The 27,970-nt window shown below is 37.9% G+C and overlaps 1 protein-coding gene and 1 pseudogene across 1 annotated transcript in view; one reads left to right on the forward strand and one right to left on the reverse strand.

Annotated features, from left to right (window-relative positions):
- Window positions 1-27,970, reverse strand: part of LOC150104035 (hemicentin-1-like) — a 594,473-nt gene that overhangs the window by 467,235 nt on the left and 99,268 nt on the right. Inside the window, exon 6 of the mRNA XM_090396386.1 lies at window positions 6,613-6,797. Within this exon, the coding sequence (XP_090252512.1) occupies window positions 6,613-6,797 (185 nt within the window). The remainder of the gene's footprint in view (window positions 1-6,612; window positions 6,798-27,970) is intronic.
- Window positions 24,245-24,363, forward strand: LOC150104037 (5S ribosomal RNA; annotated as a pseudogene).

Raw genomic sequence — 27,970 nt, forward strand, 5'->3', positions numbered from 1 at the left:
GTTCCAAAAATAAAAACTGTGTTACCAAGAATAATCAGAAAATGAAAATAAATAATGAAAATGAAGAGTCAGGTTAAATGTATGGAGGAGGAAACTGAACATTTAAAGCTGAGCATAACTGATGTAAATGACAAGGAAGTTAATAAGAAGAAGCAATTATCTAAACATCATAGGGTTACTTTATATAGTGATTCACCATTAAAGGTGTGGTAAAAAATAAAGTGCACAAGACATGTTTTACAGGTGGTACAATAAAACAAATATCAGATGCTTTGAACAGAAGGAAAGAACAGGCATCACAATTAGTGATAGTGGTGGGCACAAATGACTTGAATATAGTTTTTTGCAACAAGTTGCCCTGGTGTTGTACCACCTTACTCCAGTCCTGAAGATACTTTCAGGTGCAAACTTTGTTTGCTCACACTTGGATAAAGGATTAAACTAAATCTATTATACTCTAACCAAGTGAAAAATAAACTTTCAGCATCTTTCTCTAAATCCAGAGTAATTTATTGAAAAAGGGTGGCACACCATTTGGCAACTCCTATAGGTAGAGATGACCTGTAAATGCTTCTGCCTGGTATCTCAGCTTGGGCCAGGCTCCCACTGAAGAGACCTCAATAAAGGTCAAAACTAGTCTGAGTAGTGGCTCTTCCCTTAATGCATAGCATTAGACATATCCGCAAGGAGATGTGTTTTGCATTATAGGAGATAATGAGACAGGAGTGTTGGTATCTTGCTCCACCTTTGCAACAAGTTGCCCTGGTGCTGTACCACCTTACCCCAGTCCTGAAGATACTTTCAGGCGCAAACTTTGTTTGCTCACACTTGGATAAAGGATTAAACTAAATTTATTATAAAAAGGGATTTGAAGAAGTTGTTGCAGGAAGTGAGGGATAATAGTGTCTTTGGAAAAATGGTTAGTTTGCTGCCCAGATATGATAGTAGCGAAATGAGAAGGAGAACAATGATACTGAATGACAAGATGGCTGAACTGTGTCAGGAGTGTTCACTTTCTGAATGTATGGAATTAATTTGAGGGGAAGTTAAAATGGTTCAAAGCTGATGTGATGCATTTGAATGGGTTTGGGGGTTGGTCATCTGGAGCGATTGCTGTTTAATAAGGCTGGGTACATATGAAATTAGTACCACTAAGAGTCAGAGAGAGAGAGACAGAGGTTGAGAAGCAGGGTGTGGAAGGACAGGAAGAAGATGGATACAAAGGTGAGGAATTGATTATAGCAGAGTAAAGTGATGCAGTGCAAAATGGTGAGGATGATAAAAATATAAATGAAAATCAGAGTCGGGATGAGGGAAACAGAGATGGTCAGAATGATGAGAAAAGTATGCTATAGCAGAGAGAGAGAGAGAGAGAGAGAGAGAGAAAGTAAAGAGTGATTGTGTTGATGGGATGGCCTCAAAGAGTGGAGAATTGTTATGCTTGTATACTTTTGTGCAGAGTATCAGAAATAAAGGGGCTGAGTTTGTAACATTGATTGAATCAGTATGCCCAAAGATAATTGGCATAAGCGAAACTTGGTTGACTAAGAATGATATACTGTCAGGACTTGAAATGGTAGGATATAGAATTTTCCAAAACAATTGGAAGATGAAGAGAGGAGGGTGGGGGTTACTGTTAATGGAAGCAGAGGAATTGTGTCCTTCAGCATGATCATGAGCAGCACAAGGCATAGACAAGAAAAGTGACCTGCATGATAAGGGAGGCCAAAGCTAATTATGAGAGGAAGATAGTGGTTGAGGCCAAAGAAAATCGCAAAAAATTATTTCACTATATGACAATTAAAAAAGACAACTTTATAGAGTGATGATTTTAGAGAAGTAAAGGAAACAAACGAAACAATTCAGTTACTATGTGATCATTTTGCAAGGGTATACCATCCATGTGAAGATATTCCAATGGCATTAATATATCACTAACTGATATTAGAAGAGAGAGAGAGAGAGAGATGAACTGGAGATGCTTATGATATTGGAAAACCTTTAATACAAATACAGCCATAATTTTTTTTTTCCACTGTTATACATGAGCAGCACTCATTTTGGTAAAATTATAGTGTTAAGAGGATTAACTTTATATTAAAGTTATCATCTGGAAGAATATATAATGTGCAGATCAAAAGTTTTGAGGTAATTATTCACAGGGGGATTGCATGAATCATCTGCTGGCCAACGTTTGAAATATCTGTAGCAAACTTCTGGCTGTCGCGTGACCAAGTATCAGTAGCCTGTGTTCAGCAGTTGTTGAGTTAGCACGCATTTTGTGAGTAAAGGTATTTATGTGTGTTAACAACTGCTGAACACAGGTTACTGATACTTGGTCATGTGACAGTCAAAGGTTCAATACAAATATTTCAATTGTTACCCAACTGATAGTTCACACAATCCTCTTGTGGTAATATTAATTTCCAAACTTTTGAGCTGTATATTCAAGATGATGACCTTAATATAAAGGTCAACAAGCTGGGAAATTAAAGTTAACCCCCTTAACATGAATGCTAATCACTACACAACAGTGAAAAAAAAAAAAAAAAAGATTGGCTCTATTTGCATTAAGGTTCTCCAATATTGTAAGCATCTCCAATTCATCTAACTCTCTTCTAATATGGAATACCCTCAACCAGGAGGTGTCAATTACAATAGAGCAGCAGAAGAGTCATAAAAATTCTGTATAAAGTAAAGAAGTTCTGTGTAATGGCAGAAGAAGATTTTTTGAAGAAAATTATTATTGGTGATGAAACATGACGTTTCCATATCATCTGCAATGAAACAACAGAGTGCAGAGTAGGTAGGAAAAAATTCACTAAAACCTGAAAACCTGTATTCTCAAAAATTGAGTGAAAACAATCCGCATCGTCTTTTTTGATGCAGAAGGAGTTATTATTATTATTAACACCAGACCTCCATGCAGTCTAAAGACTCATTGCAGTAGGCAAACACTGTTACATACAAAGCCCATTCAACATTGCTTTAATTCATTCAATGCATCTTCGTTCACCACAACGTCAGACAAAGCATTCCACTGATCAACCATTCTCCATGCAAAGAATATACTCCTTAAGCCAATGCTCACACCCTTCTTATACAACTCCCAAGTACATCCGCTTGTTCTAACCAATTCCCTCATTCTACAAAAAACTTCTTCCACATGAATCTGGTAACAACCCTTTACCAACTTAAATATCTCAATCAATCCCCTCTCTTCCTCCCATTCACAAGGCTTTACAAACTTCATTCCCTCAATCTGTTCTCATATCCCAAAGACCAGTTACAACCTTAGTCAGTCTTTTCCGGATCCTTTCCAACATATCACCATGAAAACCAGGAGACCAAATCTGTGCACAATAATCCATAAGCCTGATCAAGGCTTTATACAATGGAACCAGAACCTATTTATTTCTACAAGTTAAGGTCCTCCACATCATTGCCATAATCTGATGTTATGTCTTCACAACTTGCACAATGTGACCTGTGAACTTCAGATACCTGTCCACTACCACTCCAAGATCTTTTATCTCCTCAAGTTGCTTCAAAATTTCCCTGCCAAGTGTATACTTTACATCCCATTGTTGCCTACCAAATTTCAGAAATTTACAACTTGGCAATGTTTGAACTGCCAGTTCCATACTATTGCCCACTCATATAATCTATTGAAGTCCTCCTATAAGGCCACAACATCTGCGTAATTCTTCATCACTCTCCCTAGTTTTGCATCATCTGCAAATAGTTGTATATAACCAGATAAACACATCCCAATATCATTAATAAAAAAGTAAATAACAATGGTCACAAAACTGACCATTAACATCTTTCAAGATAGTGAGACCCAATACAAACTTATTGATACCTATCCGATAGCCACTCACCTATCCAATTCACTATTTTATTATCCAATCCCATCTACAATCTATCAAAAGCCTTTGCAAAATCTAAGTATATCATTGTATATGCATTTTCCTGGTCCAATACATTCATCACTTGTTACAGAACTTAAGTAAGTTTGTAAAATATGACAATGAACCCCTTTAACAAATCTGACAAGCAAAAAAAATATCACTGTTACAACCCACTGTGTCCAATATCTCACCAACCTCTTAAGTACAACTCCAAGATATACAGATCTACCTATTTGGGACTTTTGCTGTTGCAAGACTCTTGATAAACCATAGGCTAAAGCTGATGCTAACTCCCTCAAGACAAATGGTGATATATCATAAACTCCTATTGCCTTATTGATATATAGCTTACTTAACTCCTCATATACCTCTTGCTTGCTTATCATTAAGCCTTCTCTCATTTCATTCTCTACACTTGAGCTTCTGATTTCACCAATCTCCCACTTTCATCCTTTCCACACATCTTGCTTGCCACATATCAAAAAAATTCATGAGGGTTTTTCTTGCACTGATTTGCAAATTTCTGCTTGTATTGAACTTTTATTGTCCTTACTAAATGAACCACTCTCTCTTTGCCTGCTCTTTATATTATTCATGCAACTGATTATTACCATTATTCATATTGCACTCTCTCCAGATTTTATGCTTAATCTCCTCGTTCATCCATTTTACACTTATATTATTCGGCCTTTTAACCTTCAGAATACATTCACACATTGATGCTGTTATGTATTTCTTTGTCAGTTCCAAAGCAGCATTTATTTCCTTACTACTCAACTCCTCATTCCATGCTATAGCTCCAAGCTCTCTCCTAAGCTTGTCATAATCACCAGTCTTGTACTTCCTCGTATATCCTTTCCTCTTAGAAGTCTCATGTGATCACTCTCACTAACTGGAGGGAAGCATGAAATCCAATTCACAATTACATCCTCTGATGAAATGATCAGATCCAAAATTTTCAATCCTTGCATGCCCTCCTTTACATACTGCCTGAAATAGCTGTCTCTCAAAATCTCGAGGTATTCATTTTCCTTATTCCCAAATGCTATTGCTTCATTCCAATCTATACTTCCATAATTAAAATCACCCTTAATAATTTAATAATCACTCTTTCCTTGTTCACTGACAAAAGTTGCTTATACATTTCTTCATCACCACCCTCCACTTCCCCTGGACTATAGCGACATCCAACTAAATATCTATTCCTATTGGCCTTCACTGCCACACCACACTGCCTCAAAACTACTGCCACTATTTCCCTCTTTTATGTGGACATAATTCTACTGCTATCATCAGCAGCACTGTCCCTCCCTTTTTGTTCTTTCTATCCTTGCAAAAAACACTGTACCTTTTCATTTCTAATCCTGTTAGAATATCATCTTAATTCAACCATGTTTCACTTATCCCAACAATTGTGGACATATAAACTAAATCAGAGAAACAATTTCATGTCCCTTATTTCTGATACTCCTGACATATGTAAATAACCAGAGCAGTTCACTTTCAGGTCTATAACCAGTCCTACCCAAGTCATTTGTTGGTTGTGATTTTCTCAATACACCTGCCATTCCCCCAATCACCTTTATTACTACTTACTTCATATATCTGCTCAGTCTCAACTATCCCACTCACATCCAGATTTATTCCATTTCTATGCAGACCATCCCCATACATACATACATTCACTACTACTCCCAAGATCCACTCTCCCTATACAATGTCTCCCTGTCCACCTTGGCTCCCCCCCCCCATTCCCGTTCTTTCTTTATCTCTCACACTACTACTACTGTTTCCATTGTCAAGCACTTCAGTCTCTTCAATACCATTTATCTAATCTTTCACTTCATTTCTTACTTCAGATCTCTTGCTTTCATCACCCATTGCACTTCTATCCAGCAACAGTTTCTCCAGTTCACTCACTCTAAAGTTATTCAAATGCAATATGTCACATCTGTATAATTCCATTCTTCCTTCAAACACATGCCATACATTCACAAACTGCACTCCCTTCTCCTCACGCAGCTCTGCCAGCATATCATTCATGCTGGCAGGTAGCATAGACTATAACTCTCCCTTTTTTTTTTTTTTTAACAATTTGCAGAACAGTAGGCTTGCTACATGGCATTCTATCATAAAGCCTCTTTCAAACTTCATCATGTTTTTTTTTTTTTTCAGCCATTTCACCCAGACACAGTTGAACTGACTTGAGAGCATCATATTCCTCTAATTCATACCAGCTACAAACACATGACTTGTTACATGACACAATGCATCTTGCCTATGGGGGTGTTCATCGACTTCTTTCCAAGAAATGTATAAATTAGTTAATAAACATATTTTTTTTTAATAAAGATGTTTATTATTACCCACAGTATGAATGTAATACAGGTTTACATAAACCTTTCATGGGTGGAAGCCACGTGGAAAAAAAATTAACAGCAAAAAGTTGACTTGAACTTTAAATGACAAAATGAAAAATAAAAAGCAAAAGTGAGATTTTGAAAAAAAAAATCTAAATGACAATACACCAAAAGGATGCCTTTAAATAAAAAAATGCGTACTATATATCAAATGAGGGTGCACTTCAGAAATTTTATGATGATTCGGAGAAAGGGAATTAAATCAAATTAAAGCTAAAGTAAATAAAACAAGATTAATATTCACATTAAATGACAAAATTATTTAATTTAGAATTTACCTTCAAATAAAAATACTGGTCAGGTGGGTAAAAGGATGAAGCATTAAAATAAGAAGGCTTTCCAGGCAGACGATTCAATGGAACTTCCTGAAGCAGGTTTCCTTCCAAATCTATCAACTGAACACGTTCAAATGATCCTGGTAATGGCAGCTCTGTAGCATTAATTAATAAATAAGTAGGTGCACCTAAAATCAAAAGTAAGAACCATGTAAAGAAAGAATGATTTTTTTTATGGAAAATTTCAAAATGTGTTTTTTTTTTCCAACTTTCTAAGATGTCCATATTATACCAAATCTCCCTGAAATATTTCTGCAACAAGCTGGATAAGTTCTGTATTCATGACTAACTCTTGAGAATGTTATTCAAAATTCATGTTAATTTTTAATAATAATATTAACTTGCAACACCAAATTAAAAAAATAAATAAACTATATACTTATTAAGTACACTAATAAATGTATAGTTTATTAGTGGACTTTGCTGAATTCAATAAGCATCCTCAGAGCACCAAAGTAAAGTACTTGTTAAAAATATAACACTCTATAAAAAGAATATACTGTTATGATTTTTATTATTACCATGAATTCTCCTGCAACAAGTCCAGAAACTCACTGAGGAAGGATTCCATTAATAACTAATACTTAGATAACTATCATATGTTTCCATGAACACGGTCACTAAAGATACACTCACATCTAATGGTAACCCAGTCCCCACACCACACGAAGAACATAGACATTATTATTATTATTATTATCCCAAGACCTCATGGAGTCAAAGACTCATCTGGGAGGTCCTTTTATCACACACACACATCTCATCATACCGTGTCTTAAACACATTCAAATATCAGACACCACACTCTCGGGCAAGACATTCCAATCATTCACAACTCTGCACAAAAAAAACCCGCCTCTCACTCCTCTACTCACATCCTCTTTATACAGTTTTCAGGGATGACCTCTAGTTCTCCCCTGATCTCCCACTATTCTCTGTAGAACTTCTCCACCATTGATCCTATAACAACATCTTACCAACTTGTAGGTCTCTATCATATCTCCCCTCTTCCTCCTGTCAACCAGACTCTGCAAATTACATCTTCTCAATCTTTCCTCATACTCAACATTCCAGAGGTCAGAAACTACCTTAGTCAGTCGCCTTTTGGACCCTTTCCAACATCTCTTCATCCTTCTGAAAAACCCAGTGACCAAATCTGGGCACAATGGTCCATGTGTGGCCTAATCAAAACCTTATACAATGGAACAAGAATCTCCCTACTTCTACACATCAGTGTCCTCTGCATCATTCCCAGAAGCCTTTGTGTTGTCTTCACAACTTTGGCGATGTGTCCCCTAAATTTTAGATCCTTATCCATTATCACCCCCAGATCTCTTATTTCCTCTACCTCCAACATCATATGCTTCCTAATCATACTCTTAGCTAGCTTCCAGGATGACCCTGAATTCCACATCAACCAACCATAAGCAAAATATCATTGACTATACTGGAAAATCCTTTTACTAATCTGTATGTTTCCACCATATTTACTCTCCTTTTTCTAGTCTTCAAATGCTAAAGACCACATTCTGTCCTTACATGCTGAATCCATAGGCTAGTTATTATTATTATTATTAACAGTATTGCCACAGGGTCCAGAGTCATTGTGAGAGATACAAACTAATGTTTACCCACTCAAAAAACCTACTATACCTCTTCTTAAACTCATGAACTGTCAGTGCACTCACAATTAATTCTGGCAATCCATTCCACTCTCCATGCAAAAAATCTACATTCTTACACAATTTCCAAAGATGATCTTTACTTCTCTATTTCTCATGTAATGAAAAAATTTTTGCATCAATTTTATAAAACTCTTTAAATATCTTATAAGTTTCTATCCTGACTCCTCTTTTTCACCTATCAACTAAACATTGGTAACCCACATACCTTCAACATATCCTCATAGGAAGCATTCCAAAAGACCTGTCATGAGCTCAGTCACTCATCTCTGAATCCTCTCTACCATCTAGTGATCTCCAAGAAACTCAAGTGACCAAATCTGCACACAGTAGTAAAGATGTGCCTCCGTAGCGCATTGGAAGAACGACGGTACGTTGCGCCCTTCGATTGGAAAAGGCCTAGTTCGATTCTTGTCATGACTGGAGGAATCTTCTTATGGGCGATTTTCAATCGAAGGTGAGTTAGTCGATCTCATATGAAGGTAGCAAGGGTTTTTCTCCCGGAAACTCGTGTTTTTCATCCTTCATACAGACAAATCGGCCCTACAGAACACATGCAATTTACAGACAAAAAATACTAGCTCTGGTGGAGGTGGCCAGTAGATGGTGCTGATATTGTTGATTGGTGTAGAGGTTCAGTGTAGCAGTGGAGACGGAGAGTTGTACAATAGGTGTCCTCCCGCGATGAGTCTTCAGACTCCTTGGAGGTGCCACGAATAATAATAATAATAATGATATGGCTGAATCATAGCCTTATAAAGAGGAATAATATCTTCCCTATCTTTACTTGTTATAGGATGTTTTTAAACATCCTAAAACAAGTTTTAACATCCAAGTAATCCTTTGGGATATTTTCCTTTAAAATATTATCAGCAGCCAGATCAGTTTGAAAGCACCAGATCTTGTCTGATCACTGAAGTTAAACAAATCTGAGCCCAGTTAGTACTTGGGAGGATGCCTGGGAACACTTGGATGCTGTTCGCATCAATTTTAATGCACCTCCATGGTGCAATTGGAAGAATGACAGTATGTTGCATCATTCGACTGGAAAAGGTCTAAGTTTGATTCTCATCATGACGAGAGGAATCTTTATATAGTGTTATTCAATTGAAGGTGAGATAGCAGATCTCGTACGGAGGTAGCAGGGTTTTTTTTTCCTGGAAATTCAGGTGTTTCATCCTGCATAAAGACAAATTGGCCTTGAGAACACACCATAATAATAATAATAATTTTACCAACTCTTGCAATATGGCCTCTGAACACCATCACCCAAAGTCCCAAGCCTCATCAATTTCCTGCAATCCAGTACCATCAATAGGATACACAGTATGCAACCTCTTCAACAAGAAGTGCATGATAATCTTTACATTTTGCAATGTTAAAATGGCAATCATTATCCTTTGCCCATTATTCAAATTATCCTGCAGGATATCTACACTGATGTTCAAAAGCTAAGGACGAACTACATTTTTACCTGTATAAGAAAACATTTTCATGACTTCAGCCAAATGTGGTCATAAATTTATTGTCAGCATATTAATAAATTATATTCCACAAAAATGTTATAAATTTTTATAAATTTATAAATTTTGTATAATTTTTTGCAAAAGTTGCAAGTATCCTAAGGACATAGTTAAGGAATTAATGTACAGTGCTTACAAAAATCTATGCAGGGAGACATTTAAGTATGGAATTTGTCCACCCTGAACTGTGATGCAGCCCTCACAATGTTGAACCATGCTTAGCACCAAGTGATTCAGGAGTTCTTGGGACAAATTAGATTACTACTCCTTCAAAGCAAGAATAAGGCCTTGTTTGTTTTCTAGAGGGAAAATTTCAATCAGCAATGCATCTCTCTATTGTATCCTAATCGTGTTCTATGGGGTTGAGATCTGGGAAGAATGCTGGCCACCTCCAAAAGTATCTCCACTGCCTATGTACGATATGGTATGGCTGTCATCCATAAAAGTGAATTCTTAACCTACAGCACTATGGAATAATCGAACATGATATAAGATGATATAAACTGGGTTTAATAGGTCAGAGATTTTTGATATATAATGTTAGCCTACTAGTTTTGCCATCTGACTGGTGGCTTCGTCTGGGCAAGATAACTCTATACAAAAAGCTTAAAGAACAAAAAAGCCTAAATTACAACTAATACATAACTGGATGGATGAAAAATATCAAATTCATATTATTAAACCCAGTTTACATCATCTTATAATATATAGTGGTCAAAAAAGAATATTCATAACCAAACATGATGTTAAAGAACTTCATTGCAATATTGTCCACTAGTCATAGTTCCTTTTTTCAGCAATTGTAGCTTGATTCATCCATTAAGCATAATGCCTCTCCACACTATGACTCCAGCATCATTGTATCTGTCCCTTTCAAGAACATTTTTGCAATGATAAGCAATACCACTTTCATGCCAGATCAAGTGTCATCTAAAATCAGAGAAAATATTAAACCCACTCATCTATAAAGAGTAGATTAATCCACTGGTGTCTTGTCCAGTTTTTATGGATACAACACAACTGAAAACATGCTCAATGAGCTGTGGATAAAGGAACACAGATTACAGGCTTTTGGGTGTATAGGCCTACTTCTCGCACACAGTTGCCATAGTTTTTGTTGAGATATCCGCATACCTGTGCTTGAATGGAGCAGACTTGCAAGCTGACCTGCCATGGTGCATCGATCACGTTTTGCTGTTATAACCAAAACTCTGTCTTCATACTCTGTGGTAGAGTGAAATCAACCTCTTAGCAAACAACTGGAACACATTACATTGGTTTGAAACACTGCATAGAGCTTGGATACACTGCTACAAAAAATAAGCAAAAGCACATCAAAAAGTTTAATAACCTTTGTAAATCAAAACCGCTACCTCAAGTTCAAATGCTCCATACAGTAGTCAACCCATCATCAAAAATACTCAGCGAAGATGCCATCAGTGCTCTAAGCCATGGCCAAAATTTTGCCACTTAAAAATATACATCACTAAGTTCCGGTACTAGATATTATGCACAACATCGAACACGGAATCTGTCACTTAGCTCTGGAAACAGCCAATAACATCAGCTTTGATGTAACTAACATCCTCTCCCAGTCGTCACCTCCAAAAAGTAATTTATCTTCCAGACAACTTTCTGCCCTCAGAAAATTACAGAAAGAAAAAAGTATCGTCGTTACCAGAGCTGATAAGGGTAATGCCACAGTCATCCTTAACACTTAACACCTCAGAATATAATCATAAAATGGATATTATTATCCAGGATCGTGCTACCTACATACCACTTGAACACGATCCAACAAAAACTCAAGTTAAAAAATTAAAAAACTTACTTAAAAAGTGTCCTCCTGGCCTCCTCACATTATAAAAAACTGAAACCTTTCAGTTCTCGTCCCTCCCCCAGCTATAAAGTTTACCTAAAATCCACAAACCTATTTCTCCCCAAAGACCTATAGTAGATGCCATTAATGCACCTTGCTACAAATTGTCAAAGCAGCTAGCTAACTCTCTGACCCCCTTCAATGGTCTTACCACATCTTATGTAAAAAACTTGACCCACTTTTAAAACTTAATTGAAAATCTCACTTTAAATAATACAGACATATTGGTCAGCTTTAACATCATCTCATTGTTTACCAATATTCCCCTAAATGACACCTTAACACTATTAAAAAACGTTTTTCCTTCTGATATCTTAGAGCTCTTTTCCTTTGCCATCAATTCTGGTTATTTCTCTTGGAAGAACAAAATCTACAAACAGATAGAGGGAACTACCACCATGAGTCCCCCCCTCACCTCCCCCCTCTTCCCAATTTTTACATGGAAAATTTTGAAAAACGAGCCATAGCCTATATCCAAGAATCCAGTTTACAATGGAAAAGGAAAATAATAATAGTTTACCCTTCCTAGACACCTTAGTAACACATGGCATATTCCGGTAATTGGACCACATTTTTTTAATAAGCTATATAAAACACAATGAATTAATAAAAGACCCGACAAGTATCGTAAGTCGTTTGACTTACATCTTCAGGAGTAAAAGGTAACTTAAAGTTTAAAACACAAAGAAAAGAGAAATTATTAGTAATAGTTCATGCTATACAGTTGTAGCCATCTGACTATTCATAAAATTAAAAATCAGAATGCAGATTCAAAGCAGTACTGAGTTTAAATAAACAATGCTGGATGATGCCACGTTCTGTTGTTCATGTTCATAATGTCCGAGGTCTGATTGAGATATATTTTTTATTAAAGCTGACCAAACTCGGTGGAGAATTAATCCTTGATTTTTATTGCATTGTGTTGGTATTTTAAGCATGTTTGCAGCTTCTTTAAATTTCCTTATGTAACAGTCTAAAACCAGGTCTTTACAAAATTTATTGTTCTTGCAGCATCTGCTACGTAGGACAGACAGGAAGATCTGGGGAAATTCGCATGAACGAACACCAAAAGGATGTGTGTGCAAAACAGAAGAGAACACAAATCAGGTCTATCTTTCCATACCATTTCCACTGGCCACAATGTACTCTGGCAGAAAACAAGCATGTCGTACATAGAAAAAACTGTTACACAAGGAAATTTAAAGAAGCTGCAAACATGCTTAAAATACAATGCAATAAAAATCAAGGATTAATTCTCCACCAAGTTTGGACAGCTTTAATAAAAAATATACCTCAATCAGACCTCGGACATTATGAATGTGAACAACAGAATGTGGAATCATCTAGCATTGTTTAAACTCAGCACTGCTTTGAATCTGCATTCTGATTTTTAATTTTATGAATAGTCAGACAGCTACAACTGTATAGTATGAACTATTACTAATGACTTCTCTTTTCTTTGTGTTTTAAACTTTAAGTTACTTTTTACCCCTGAAGATGTAAGTCAAACGACTTAATAAACTTGTCGGGTCTTTTATTAATTCATTGTGTTTTATATAGCTTATTAAAAAAATGTGGTCCAATTACCAGAATATGCCATGTGAACTTCTAAACCACAGAAACCTGCACGTACAACCTTAGTAATACGCCTTCCTAATGGTAACCTTTCTTTCTCTGTATATAGAAAACCTACTCATACAGGCAGATACATTCACAAACTTTCCCATCACCCTTCTCAACAATATGGGATTATTAAAACTCTAACCAATAGAGCCCACAATCTTTGTTCCAGTGAAACCGCCCTTTCAACCGAACTCAAACACATACACAACACCTTTCTTTCCAATGGCTACAGTGATTACAGAATTTAAAAAATAATTAATTCCTTCCCCATTCCCCAACCATCTCTTCAGAAGGACTTCAGAAATGTCATCACCATACCTTACATCCGTGGCACATCAGAAAAATATAGCCAGGTCGTTAAAAAAGTACAACCTCCATAGAGCGTTTAAGCCCCACTGTAAACTTACTATCCTTATCAGTTTCACCAAAGATCAGCTCCTTCTTCTCTCAGTGCCTGGAGTATATAGAGTAGCTTGTTCTGTAAGCTGGCTTACTTCAGACAAACAGGCAGATCAGCAACCATCTGGTTAGAAGAACATAAGTCATACATCTGCAATCACAATTATGGTCAACCTGGCCTTGCAGACCATGTTTTGGATACAACCCACAGGATTTCCTGGAAAAAAAACCACCATGCTCCACCATAGTAAATTCAAAAAAGACTGTTCTTTGAATCTGCATCTGCACTCAGAAATCGACCTAATTTAAACAAATATGGTTGCATAAAACTTCCCAAAATTTGGGAAACATTAATTATCCCTCTTTACATCCTAGGCCACCTGCACACATCCCATAGAGGGCACACCACCTTGATAGGACTTTAGTTTCGCTAACTTGTTTTACTTATCATTGTATTGTATTTGTGTGTGTGTGTTGTTACAAAAAAGTTATTTGTAATCCCTGAAGATGTCTCTGTGACTGAGTCGAAATATTGGCAGCATTATAATTAGTTTTAATCCTTTCTCAGTGCTGATAATATTCCATTAAACCTCCAAGATACACTGCTATGTGAGATTCCAAACTCTCTGGCAATATCAGTAATGCAGCCTTCTTCAGCTTTCCAATTCTTCCCCACGTGAAATCATCTAGATGATGTTTTTGAGAAATTACAATACATTACTTTTAAAAAAGCCTCCTTCAAACACAATTCGCATAGCACAGCCTTTTTCCTTTTATTCAGTTGAGTGTTACAACATGACCCCTTTGCGCATGATTCAAAAATGTGATTTTAATGTGAACCCATTTCTCCTCAAAATCGTTAGTTATACAAATTTCACAAGCGGATTCAGATGAATTTGTGAATGTAATCTTCTAAAACAATGTTTGTCCTTAGGTTTTGGACACCAGTGGACATCACCATTATCAACTATTGCCCTCCCCAGTTCGCATCAACAGCAAACAACTGAATATCCTCCCCCTTAAGTCTTTACCTATATCATTGTTATACAAATTAAAGGGTAGCAGCCCTAGTAGGAAAGAATCCTGGTGTACTCTACTAGTCACCGTAATTCTCCTAGATTTCACTCCACTATATACTAAGATCTGATGTCCGTCTGTTGCACTTCCCACCCTTATTATTCACTTCATACCCATTCCCATTTACTAGACTTTTTTAATATTCTTTCGTGTGGTATTCTGTCAAATGCCTCAGCAAAGTCTAGTAGAATCATGGTGTAGCCATTTCTTTTATCCAATTCCACTGTCACTTTATTATTAAATGTGAATAAATTACTAAGACAGGACCTGCGAACTGCTCACTATAGAGAATCATATCTCTATCCACCTATTGTTGGATTTTACCATTAACCAACTTTTTTAATCATTGATCAACTTAATGACCACTCCTGATATATTAATTGGTCTGCAATTTGTTACTTCTATTTTGGATTTACCTTTATGTAATAGAACTATCTTACCCTTTTTCTCTCTTGGAACCTTGACCGAGCTCAGACTTAGATTGAATAACATCATCAGAGGCAATGCAAATTCTCATAGTGCATAGGTGACATGCCATCCAGTCACATTGATATTTTTCAACATGCTGAACATCTCCTGTTCATCTACCTCAATTTTGACATGCATCTTTGTCATATCATCTACTGAAAAATCACCATCTGGATGATACACTTTTGCAAAATAATCCCTCATCAACTCAACTATCTCTTTTGCATCTGTCACCTTCCTACCATCAGTACTGATTAAAATTGTTGAAAGTTTATTTTTCTGGTATCTGCCTGGTATCTCCACTTGGGCCTGGCTCCCACTGAAGAGACCTCAATAAAGGTCGAAACTAGTCTGGGTAGTGGCCCTTCCCTTAATGCATAACAATATACTTATCTGCAAGATGTGTTTTGCATTATGGAAGATACTGAGATAGGAGTGTTGGTAACTTGCTCCACCTTTGTAAGGGGTCGCCTGGTGTTGTACCACTTTACCCCAGTCCTGAAGATACTTTCAGGCGCAAACTTTGTTTGCACACACTTGGATAAAGGGTTAAACTAAATTTATTATAGACTGACCAAGTGAAAAATAAACTTTCAACATCTTTCTCTAAATCCAGAGTAATTTAATAAAAAGGTGGCACACCGTTTGGCAGCTCCTATAGGAGATGACCTTGCTAATGCTTCTGCCTGGTATCTCCACTTGGGCCTGGCTCCCACTGAAGAGACCTCAATAAAGGTCGAAACTAGTCTTGATAGTGGCCCTTCCCTTAATGCATAACAATATACATATCTGCAAGGAGATGTGTTTTGCATTATGGGAGATACTGAGATAGGAGTGTTGGTAGCTTGCTCCACCTTTGCAAGGAGTCGCCCGGTGTTGTACCACTTTACCCCCAGTCCTGAAGATACTTTCGGGCACAAACTTTGTTTGCACACACTTGGATAAAGGATTAAACTAAATTTATTATTACTGATTAAAATCATCCTACCATAGTCATTTTGTCCTCTTAATTTGCTATATAAGAAAAAAAAAAAAATCTTTGGCCTGTGTAGCTATTTTCCCTCATAATCTGATTTGGCCTTTCTTACCATACTACCATACCAGTCATCTTTCTTGCCTGCACATGTGTATTGTACTGCTCATGAGTATTTTGATCACTTTTTATTTATATTTCCTCTTCTTTTTTTTTTTTTTTGAAGCTCTTGCTTTATATCTCTACTCATCCACTTAATCCCCACTTGACTATTAAATTATTTAAGATTATTAAATACTTAAGGAATTGACAGCGTATAATAGAAATATAAATTAAATCAAACTTTAATACAGTCATCCCTCGACTTACATCCAGGTTCCGTTCCATCCGGCAGGAGGACGTAAGTCAGTATATTAAATCAACAGAGTTATAGAGGTTAGGGACTTAAACGTAATTACTATCATTTATACTATCATTTTAATTTTTAAACCTTATTATAAAACTGTACTGTATGTTACTGCCACTATAAAACAGCAGAATAATCACCCAATCATATCTTCATTACCTTCCCTGTGTGAACGATCAGGCTGTGGCTCTTCTTGTGTAACCTTTGTTTTGTTTTTAGATGAAAATGTCCAATGTGCTTTGCTTATTCCTCTTCTTTTCATCATAAATTTGTTCATAGCAAACAAGCGCATCATGTACTTTCGTTTCTATTATTAAGTAGTGTTCAAACATTGAGGTCCATGTCTCCAGCCATTTTGAGAACATCGCTAACTGCAAAGAACATTTCTGCAAGACTCTTCAGTGTAAATTGTTTAACTACCTCTTCCTTTTTTCATTTTTCCTCTTCTGCAACAGAGGAGGAAAATCCTCCAGTTTGACCAATTCTTTTGGTCAACTCTTCAGGGGAACTTTCTATGAGTTGAATTACCGTATGATGTCATCACTTCGAGATGCCGATTGTTTGCTAGGACCACTATTACAAACTTCCAAAATCATGCACAAACCTTTTTAATGTCTTTTTTTTCCATATGCCATTCATACATCGAGAGGTCACTTCGTCTCAAGCCACAGCAATATTTTTAATAGCATGAAAAATATTGAATGTTTTCCAGAATTGCCTGAGAGTCTAGTCATTTCCTATAGTAGCAGAAATGGCTTGTGAAAAAAAGTTCTCCATAGATAATAAGCCTTAAACACTGCAAGAACTTCCTGATCCAATGGTTGGATCAATGAAGTAGTGTTTGGATGGAGAAACATGACCTTGAACTTGGTGAAGATCACTGCTATAAGACGGATGACCTGGAGCATTATCTAGAATTAATAAAATTTTAAATTCTACATTTTCTTTCACACAGTAGCTTTTTATTTCACTCGCATAACAGTTGATTATAGCATCCTGAAACTATTTTTCAGTGCTCCACGACTTCTTATTGCTCCGATAATGAACTGGGAGTATGCTTGCTAATGTATTTGAAGATTTGTGGATTCTCACTGTGCCAATATCACAAATGGTTTCAGTTTATATCCAGCTACATTACCCATAACAGCATCGTAATACGGGCATTAAGAACTTTGAAACTAGGTATAGATTTTAGCTTTTTGCAGATGAATGTCCGCTAGGGCATTTTTTTTCTAAAACAAGAATGTTTCATCCATCAGAATGTAGAAAATGGCGGTGTGCTAGAGAATTGTGTGGTAGTGCCAGATAGGTGTGAGAGCATCGCTGAAAGTGTAAATGAAGGTAGAAACACAGAAAGAATGGATGATTTGATCGATAATGAAAATGGTGAAATAAATGCGAGTAGCGAAATTGCCCATTTGAATGGTGCGATACACAGAGCTAAAAGACAATTGGAGCGTATGGAAAAATGTGTGTTGAACGTACCGACAAATAACCGGCGGAAGTCTGTGACGGCAAATAATAGAATGTTCGTAAACGTCAATAAAATGAAGGAGCGAGTGCTATATGGGGATTCGCTATTAAGAGGAGTAATAATTGAGAGTTTAACGAAGTCGTACCAGCCGGGTGCGAACATAAAGGACGTCAGCGAATCTATTCGACTGCAAAAACAGAGGGTGAAAGAGATGATAATCATGGCAGGAACAAATGATTTGAAAGAGGACAAAATGGAAATGATAGAGGAAGTGAGGGAGTTGTTTGAGGTAGCAAAAGAGAAGAGTGAGAGAGTTAGGATGGTGAGTATCTTACCGCGGTATGACAGCGAAGTGTTTAGATGGAGGGCCATAATTGCCAATGACTTTATGCATGGGTTATGCATGGAGAGTGGTGTGGAATTTGTGGATATGTGGAATGAGTTCGATGGGCGAAAGGACTTATATAAGATGGATGGGTTACATTTGAATGGAGTTGGTGTGCGGAGACTGGAAAGAGTGTTGCTGAATGAAGTGAAAATGGATGTACAGACTCAGGGAAACTAGATTTATTAAGAGGGGGGGGAGTAGATATGCAGACTTTAGGGGGGCAGTTAAGTGTATGAATGAGTATATTATGCCTGAGCGAGTACGACGGACAACAAATCAGAATGGGATAGTTAGTACAAGGCATCAAAGTAGGGATGGGACAAATGGGCTTCTGCGATTCATGTACACTAATGCCAGGAGTATTAGGAACAAGAAGGAAGAGTTTTTGGCCATGGCTGGCACTTCCAGGCCACAGGTTGTCGGTATTAGTGTAACATGGTTGACAGAAGATGATAAAGCTAGTGGGATTGAATGCGACGGGTATAGCGTGTTCAGGAGTGACGGGATGAATAAAAAGGGGGGGAGGAGTGTTATTGATGATAGCTGATGAGCTTCAGCCAAGGAGTATAGAAGTTGAACTACAGGATGGGGAAAAAAGCACATTTGAGGCTGTTTGGTGTGAGATAGAATCTAGCAGAACAAAATATACAATTGGGTGCTGCTATAGACCAGGTGATGGAGTGGATGGTGTGGATAGTATGCATAAGTAAATAGAAGAAATGAGTGGAAGGAGGGTAATTATTATGGGTGATTTCAATTATGGTAACATTGACTGGAAAGAGGAGAGGGTACATGGGAGGAAGGAATTGGATTTTATGCGGTTATTAAGGGACAACTATCTACGGCAACATGTATTGGAAAATACCAGGGGGCAGAGAGTGCTGGACCTAGTAATTGCAACTGAGAATGTGGCTGTAACGAACATGACCATGTTGCCACCAATTGGTGAGAGTGACCATAAGGTCATGACTTGGGAGGTGGCTAAAGGAGTCGAATTTACAATTAAGACAGGGTACATGTGGAATTACCGGGCTGATAAGTATGACGAGCTTGGGCGTGTGCTTGGCTCAATGCCATGGCATGTAAAACTGCAAGGGCTGGATGTTGATAGTGCATGGGAGGTGGTTAAAAACTGTTTGCAGGAGGCAATGGTTGACTGTATACCAAGAGTCCGAATAATAAATCAAGTAGAGGTTAAATGGATGAATAACACTGTTAAGCATGAGCTACAAAAAAAGAAACAATTGGGGAGGGAATTTAAGGAGAAGGGTGACCATCAGGCGCAGGAACAGTATAAAGCTCAGGCGAGGATGGTAACAAGGGTGGTAAGAAAAGCAAAAGCAGATTACGAAAGGAAACTGGCCACGCAGGCTAAAGAGAATCCCAAACAGTTTTTTCAATATGTTGCAAGTAAAAGGAAAAATGCTCATGGTAGAATGATCTTAAAAATGCTGAGGGTAGGGAGGTAACCGAATCAGTCGATATTGTGGAATTACTGAGCGAGCACTTTGCAAGAGTATATCATCCAGGTGGTGACTTTGCAGGAATGGAAGAACCAACAGCTTATACTGGAATTGTGATGAATGAAGTAGAGGTAACTAGTCTATTACAGAACCTCAATGTCAATACATCTGTGGGATTGGATGGTATACCAGCTCGTGTCGTACGTGAAGCAGCTAAAGAATTGTCAGTGCCCTTGACCATTTTGTTTAATTTGAGCCTCAGGACTGGGTCAGTCCCAAGGGGGTGGAAAGAGGGGAAAATAGTTCCACTGCACAAAGGTGGTTCCAAGGCTGCTGTTGAAAATTACCGGCCAATCAGCATAACAGGAATCATTATCAAGGTCTTCGAGAAAATAGTCAAGAGGAAAATACAAGATTGGATAGAAGAAAATGGGATGCTGTATCGGGGACAGCATGGTTTTGTGAAAGATAGGTCATGCCTCAGTAACTTGCTCACATATTATAACACAGTGACGGCTGAACTAGATAAGGGTAATGGGTTTACAGTGATTCTACTGGACCTTGCTAAGGCCTTTGACAGGATACCACATGGAATTCTAATCAGTAAATTGCAGCATATGGGAATGGACATAGGGTGGGTGAGATGGATAGGAGGGTGGTTGACAGAGAGATATCAGAGAGTGGTTTACTCAGGAGTAGAGTCCACAAGACGGCCTGTGACTAGTGGTGTGCCACAAGGATCTGTTCTTGGACCACTGCTGTTTAATTTGTTCATAAATGATATAGGAAAAGATCTGAGAGGAACAGTTCATTTGTTTGCGGATGATGCGAAGTTGGGTAGGGCAATAGTGAATGCAGATGACGTCAAAATTTTGCAGGATGATTTGGATAGATTGGAGGTCTGGGCTAAGGAGAATGGATGTCAATTTAATGTGGCAAAATGTAAGGTTATGCATTTTGGGGTGAAAAGATTGGCGGCAGTTTACTGCATTGGTGGAACCGTGCTCCAGGAAATTGATGAGGCACGAGATTTAGGAGTGTTGGTGGATAAGGAATTGAAATTTAGGGGACACATTGCAAAAGTGGCCAAATCAGCTCATCAAATCACTTGGTTGCTGAAGAATATGTTGACAAGCAGAGACAAGCAGGTTATTGTTCCTCTGTATCGAGCCTTGATAAGACCCCATCTCGACTACTGTGCTCAGATTTGTTCACCTAGGTTTCTTCTTGATGGAGAGGAAGTGGAGAGGATCCAGAGGCGAGTGACCAAGATGATAGCAGGTCTATGGAATGAACCGTATGAGAACAGGTTGAGGATTTGTGGGTTGCAAAAATTGGTTGATAGGCGGAGGAGGGGAGATATGATTGAGACATTCAAATTACTGAAGGGTTTCTATAAAATTAATTCAGAAGATATTTTTGAGAACAGGGCTGGTTGTGGGAGGACTAGGGGACATCCATGGAAACTGGGCAAAAGTGTGGTTAGTAAAGGTGTTAGAGCTGGGTTCTTTACTTTTAGAGTAGTGAATGAGTGGAATGCGCTCCCTGAGTCTGTGGTGGATGCTGTGACAGTGAATGAGTTTAAGGCGAGGTAGATACTGTATATATGAGGTAGAAGTGATAGATACTGTATGAATGTCGAATAGCTGTGATGAATATGATTTGGGGCCTCCCTCGATGAGTCTAATGACTCCCTGGAGTTGTCTGTAATAATAGTAATTATGCAGCGCAAAATGCTGCTTAAATCCCATGAACCAATCAGAAGAAGCTTTGAATTCGTAGTCGTAATCGGGTCCTGCTTTGTCCTTCAACATGTTGAAGAGACTTAGTGCATTAGCGGTTATGGTCCTAGTGCTAAGGCATATGCGCTTTTGGTTCAGGTCCTCTATCCATGATGCAAATAGCTTTTTCAAATCACAGATAGGACCTTGTTGTTGCTTCGTCACTATCATCGATTTAATGGAAGCAGATCCTTTCACAGCCTCTAAGATTTTATCCTTATTTTTCAAAATGGTCGTCACTGTAGAATGAGACCATCTGAAGCATGTGCGATCACATTGAGGGGCTTACCAGCTTCATGTTGCCTTATAATTTGCAACTTTGTTTCAAGATCAATTGCCTCTTTTTCTATCATTCTTCACTAGGTTTTTTGATTGTGCGTGTAGGGGGCCATGTTGCACAAAACATCGCGAAATATTTAAATACACAGATAACCCATTTCTCAAACACAAAATCAACAGAGGAACTGTTCAAGATACATGCCGACTGCCGAGGGAGGTTGCCGTTGAAAGTGCTGTTGCCACTGTGCGTGTTTTACCTTACGATCACTTGCGTCTTGTTTGAACGTATAGCCGAGAATGTTATTTATTCCCTTATGGGATCACGGACATATCTTCAAAAGAACATAACTCGAACGGACCTAAGTCGAGGGATGACTGTATATACTTTCTAATATTTCGACAAAGTCACATTGCCATCTTCATGGGAACTTAGGATAAAGACATGTGCACGCAAGTACTACACAACAGCAAATGAGAAACAAGGTGAGGAAGCAACCATTTTCATAAAGTCCTGATGGTGTCCCCTCCCCTAGCGGGCTATATCAGGTGTTCTTCTTTGCCTTTGGTCTGAAGTTCTCCTGATGTATGTTTCCCAAATTTGGGGAAGTCTCATGTATCCAAATTTGTTGAGGTTTGGCTTGTTCCTAAGGGCTGAGGCTGATTCCATGAATAATCTTTCATATTTGAACTTGCTGCGGTATATTACTGTGGCTTTCTTCCACCTTATTCTGTGGCGAGTATCCAGAGCATGGTCTGCATGCCCAGAGTGGTTGTACTGGTGAAATCGGAGGTAGTCCTTGTGTTCTGAGATTCTGATATTTGCTGTCCTGCCTGTTTGGCCAAAGTAGGACAATTTACAGCTGCAAGGGACCTGGTATACACCAGGTAGGTCTAGGGGAAGTGGTTGGTCTTTAGTGGAGCAGATAAGAGATGCCAATTTTCTATATGGTCTGTAACAAGAGGTCAAATCATGTTTTTTTAGGATTTTGTTGATTAATTTTCTCCAGGGTGCCTCGGATGTACGGAATTTTGATGGATTTAGAGTAATCTTTTTTGTGAAAGGGGGGGAGGTGGGTTGTGGATAACTGGTTTTAGTATTTTTTGGATTTTTTTTTTGGGAGGGGGGGGGGGGTAGCCATTGGCTGAGAAAGTGTTAAGGATGTGATTTAGTTCAGTAGTTAAGGCTTTGTCATTTGAACAGATTAGTTTAGCCCTGTTGAATAGTGTCTTAATAACTCCACATTATTGTGAGGAAGGGGGAGAGATTGTTGGTGAATGTATCTGCCTGTATGGGTGGGTTTTCTATAGACTAAGAAAACCAAGGTTCCATCAGGTTTGCGGGTGACTAGTGTGTCTAGGAAGGCTATTGTTTTCCTCTTTTTCCAGGGCGCACTTGATTCTGGGGTTGGTTGTTTAAGTGTGTTAAGAAGGAAAGGAGTGTATCCGAGCCATGTGGCCAAATAGCAAGCACATCATCAACGTAGCGAAGCCATATCGTAAGTTTTTGTGGGGCAGAATTTAAGGCTTTCTCTTCAAAAGTCTCCATAAAGAAGTTGGCCAAGGGTGGGGAGAGTGGTGAACCCATGGCTGTCCCCTCTATCTGTTTGTAGGATTTTTCTGCCAAACGAAATAGCTTGAGTTCATTGTGAACTGAAAGAGGGCTGAGATATCAGGAGGAAATTTAGCTTGGATTACCTCTAAGGTTTCTTGGAGGGCGACATTTGTGAATAAGGAGGAGTTGTCAAAACTGACCATTATTTCATTATGTTGGAGTGTAAGGTTTTCTACACTGGTTTGGTCCACACTTGATTCTTGATAATGTTAAGTCCCATTTTTTTTCTGATATAGGAATTTGAATGATTGAAATTCATTGTTCACATTGGATAATTTATAGAAAATGAAAAATGTAAAAACACATAAATGATGTACTATTATGGGTCCTTTCTCTTGGCTTATTTTCATACTGAACATTTTGTGACCTTAATACAACCACAATAAAACCTGTGATAAACTGATGATATTTGCAAATTGTCTCAAGGCATTATTCACATTATAGTCCATTTAAACAGACTGCAACCAAAAATACACTTGATTACAAAAAAGCTGCTTCAGTTACTATTTTTACATCTTCAATAGTTCAATATGCTTTCAAACCAACGTGTCAGCAGCCACATCGGTTTGAAAGCACCAGTTCTCGTCTGATCACTGAAGTTAAGCAAACCTGAGCCCAGTTAGTACTTGGGAATGTGACCACCTGGGAACCATGGGTGCTGCTAGCATTAATTATTTTTAGACCGCTCTCCAGCCAAAAGGCTGTGGGTTCGAATCCTACCATGGGCATGGATGTTTGTGATTGTCTGTGGAAATACCAATGGTGGTCGGCGGTGGTGTAGTTGAAGTCAGTTGGTGATTGAATGGTGGAGACGGAGTTGTAAAGCAGGTGCCCTCCCTCAATGAGTCCTTGTACTCCCTGGAGGTGTCTAATAATAATAATAATAATATAATTTTCTTTTTATAGAGAGCCTACATATACACACATCCCAGCCTAGCTGGCTTGCATGTGTGTGTGTGTATAGGCTCTCTTCCACTATACAACCAATTTGTCATGTGTTTATTGGGTTCCTCTGATTATGATTACACAACTATGGCCATTCAGGCTTGGCTGACCATGTTTTGGACACCACCCACAGGGTATCATGGAAGAAAACCACCATGCTCCACCACAGCAAATTCAAGAAAGAGAGACTTTTCTTAGAAGCAGCAGCAGCTCTCAGAAACCAACCAAATCTTAATAAATACAGTTGCATTAAGCTTCCGAAGATTTGGGAAACACTCATCACCAGAGGTCCCACCTTACATTCCAGGTCACCTACTACCGCCCTTAGAGGGTGCTCCACCTAGATAGGACTTTAGTGTCACCCATGTGGTTGGGCTTATTATTGTATGATATTTGTGTACATGTTACATTAATTGTTTTTGTAATCCCTCTAGATGTCCTAGTGACTAGGACGAAATATAGGAAGTATTAAATTCTATTTTAATTCTTTTTGAGTGTTGTAAAAAATCCATTAAGCCTCCAACATGAAGCAATGGATGATTAGCCAACTTCTACACATTCCTACCTTGTTTTAAACTAGCTTATAGTCTTTGTTTCATTTAAAATTGACAGAAATGTTATTTCCAAAATACATGATGTTTCAGTCACCAATATATATTTTTCCTATATAGTAGTCCCCCCCCCCACTTATCTGCGGGTTCACTTTCTGTGGTTTCAGTTACCTGCAGTCAATCCTGAAATAACTATATAAAAAAGGTTTACTTCTGCTGGTCTAGCATCATAGAAGTTATCAAGACTATACAGAGTAATAAGATAAATATATCTGTTGTGCATTAGAATACTAAACGCAGGTGCAGTTTTTGCATTCTAAGATACACATGTGAACACTAGCAAAACTGCTCATTTTAAATGGAAACATCATACTATTTAGAATTTTATAATGCCAACAAACTGAACAGTTCTGAGAAAAGGTACAAGCAATGTCACCACTCAACCATGGGATCCTTAGGGGTCTCATGCCAGTCCCAAGCCTGGATAAAGGAGGGGGGGGGTCGGTCAGATGAGTGTCGATGCTCTGACCGTAAAGAAAAAACACGATTGTTATCTGATGCCTATACAATCAACAGCTACAACATGCCGGCTCAGGTGTCGCCCAGATAAACAAGGCCCGCGATACCAATCAAGCGATCGGGGTTGGATCGAAAAGTGGGATACTGAAAGGAAACAGAAACTGAAACTAACAGAACTGTTATCAGTAGGAACGTCGAATGTGTGGACACTCTGGATGTCAGGAAAATTAGAACTACTTCGTGAGGAAATGAAGAGATATCGGTGGGATATACTAGAATTGGCAGAGATGATATGGACATCATCTGGAGAGATCAATGGATGCAAAGTAATATGGTCAGGACATGACACCATGCACGAAGCAAGAGTTGGCTTCCTTCTTAGCAAAAGAGCTTGAGAGGCACTGTTAGGCTACAAACCAGTTAATGAACGAATCATAGTAGCAAGATTTCAGGCAAAGCCATTCAACATATCAATAGTCCAGATATATGCACCCACATCTGACAGCACAGGTGAGGATATTGACTTATTCTACAAAGATCTGACAGAGACAATAGAAACAATACCAAAGCAAGATGTGCTAATTATTGAAGGAGATTGGAATGCCAAAGTTGGAATAGATAATGATGGTTGGGAAAGAGTCATGGGAAAATATGGTTTCGGAGAAAGAAATGAACGGGGCAAAAAATTGTTAGAATTTGCTGCAGACCACGAGATGATGATCTGTAACACAAGATTCCAACAAAAGGAGTGTAGAAAATGGACGTGGCGATCAAATGATGGGAAAACCAAAAACATTATTGATATGATTATGATTAAAAGAAGATGGATAACATCAGTACAGCAATGTCGAACTTTTCAAGGAGCGGATATAGACTTGGACCATAGTTTAGTGATTGCAAACATCAAGATGAAATTAAAAAAGAAATATAAACCCCAACATCAGAATAGAAGAGATACAACACGAATAAGTGAAGCAGAAATAGGAAGAAGGTACAGAACAGTGTTAGAAGAGAAACTTAAACGTGTAAAGAAAGAAAAAAACTCGAATTTAAGAGTGAAAAGAGTAATGAAGGCAATAGAAGATGCAGTTGAAGAAACAGTACCAGAAGAAGAGAAGATCAAGAAGAAATGGATTACACAAGAAACACTGAAGTTAGTACAGGAGAAAAGAATGTTGAAGATAAGAAGGGATACATCAGAACAAATAGAAGAGCAATATAGAAGAAAGTGTAATGAGGTGAAAAAAGCAGTCAGAATGGATAAGATGAAATGGTTAGAAGCCCAATGTAACAATATAGAACAGTACTATGGAGAGCATAAAACATGGGAGGTATACAAAACGATCAGAACCATTAATAGAAAGTGGCAACCAAAACAGACCACAATTAAAGATGAAAAAGGCAAAGTATTGATGAATAAAGAAAAAATTGTACAGCGGTGGACAAGGTACCGTAGTGAGTTATATGAAGAAAAACTAGATTCAGATAGCATTGAGAAACTGACTGAAGAATTGAAGCAGATATCACCACCAGGTAATGAGCATGATATGGACATTTTAAGAGGAGAGGTAGAAAAAGCAATAGGACGGCTAAAACACAACAAGAGTCCTGGTAACGATAACATTACTGGAGAAATTATTAAATATGGTAGTGAAAGTATAGTTACAGAAATCACCAACTATGTAATATGGTATGGAAATAAGGGAAAATGCTAGAGGAGCGGGTGAAATCAATATTAGTAACATTATACAAGAAAGGAAATAAGCTAGAATGTAAAAATTATAGAACAATTGCCTTGATAAGTCACCTTGGTAAAATGATGATGATCATATTGACAGAAAGATTGAGAACACAATTGGAAGCATACTTTGCAGACGAGCAAGCAGGATTTAGGAAGGATAGAACTACAATTCAACAGATTTTGATAATGAGGTTAATAGCAGAGAAAGCTAGGAGAAAAAACAAAAACATATATCCGCTCCTTGAAAAGTTCGACATTGCTGTACTGATGTTATCCATGCTTTGTTGATTTTCAGAATATACTTGCTTTGTTGATTACTTGCTTTGTTGATTTTCAGAAAGCATTTGACAGTATTGACCAGAAAGTGACATTAGCAGTTCTGGAATCCTATGGAATTGATAAAAATTTAATAGCTATATTAAAAGATGTTTATCAGAATGCAGTTGCAGCAGTTAGAATAGGTGATATTTGGGGAAATGGTTTAAAAGAAGCAGAGGTACTAGACAGGGAGACCCAAT

This window comes from Typopeltis vanoorti, chromosome 8 (genome assembly GCF_054136105.1).
Source record: "Typopeltis vanoorti isolate ZY-2024b chromosome 8, IOZ_Tvanoo_1.0, whole genome shotgun sequence".
Classification (NCBI taxonomy): Eukaryota; Metazoa; Arthropoda; class Arachnida; order Uropygi; family Thelyphonidae; genus Typopeltis; species Typopeltis vanoorti.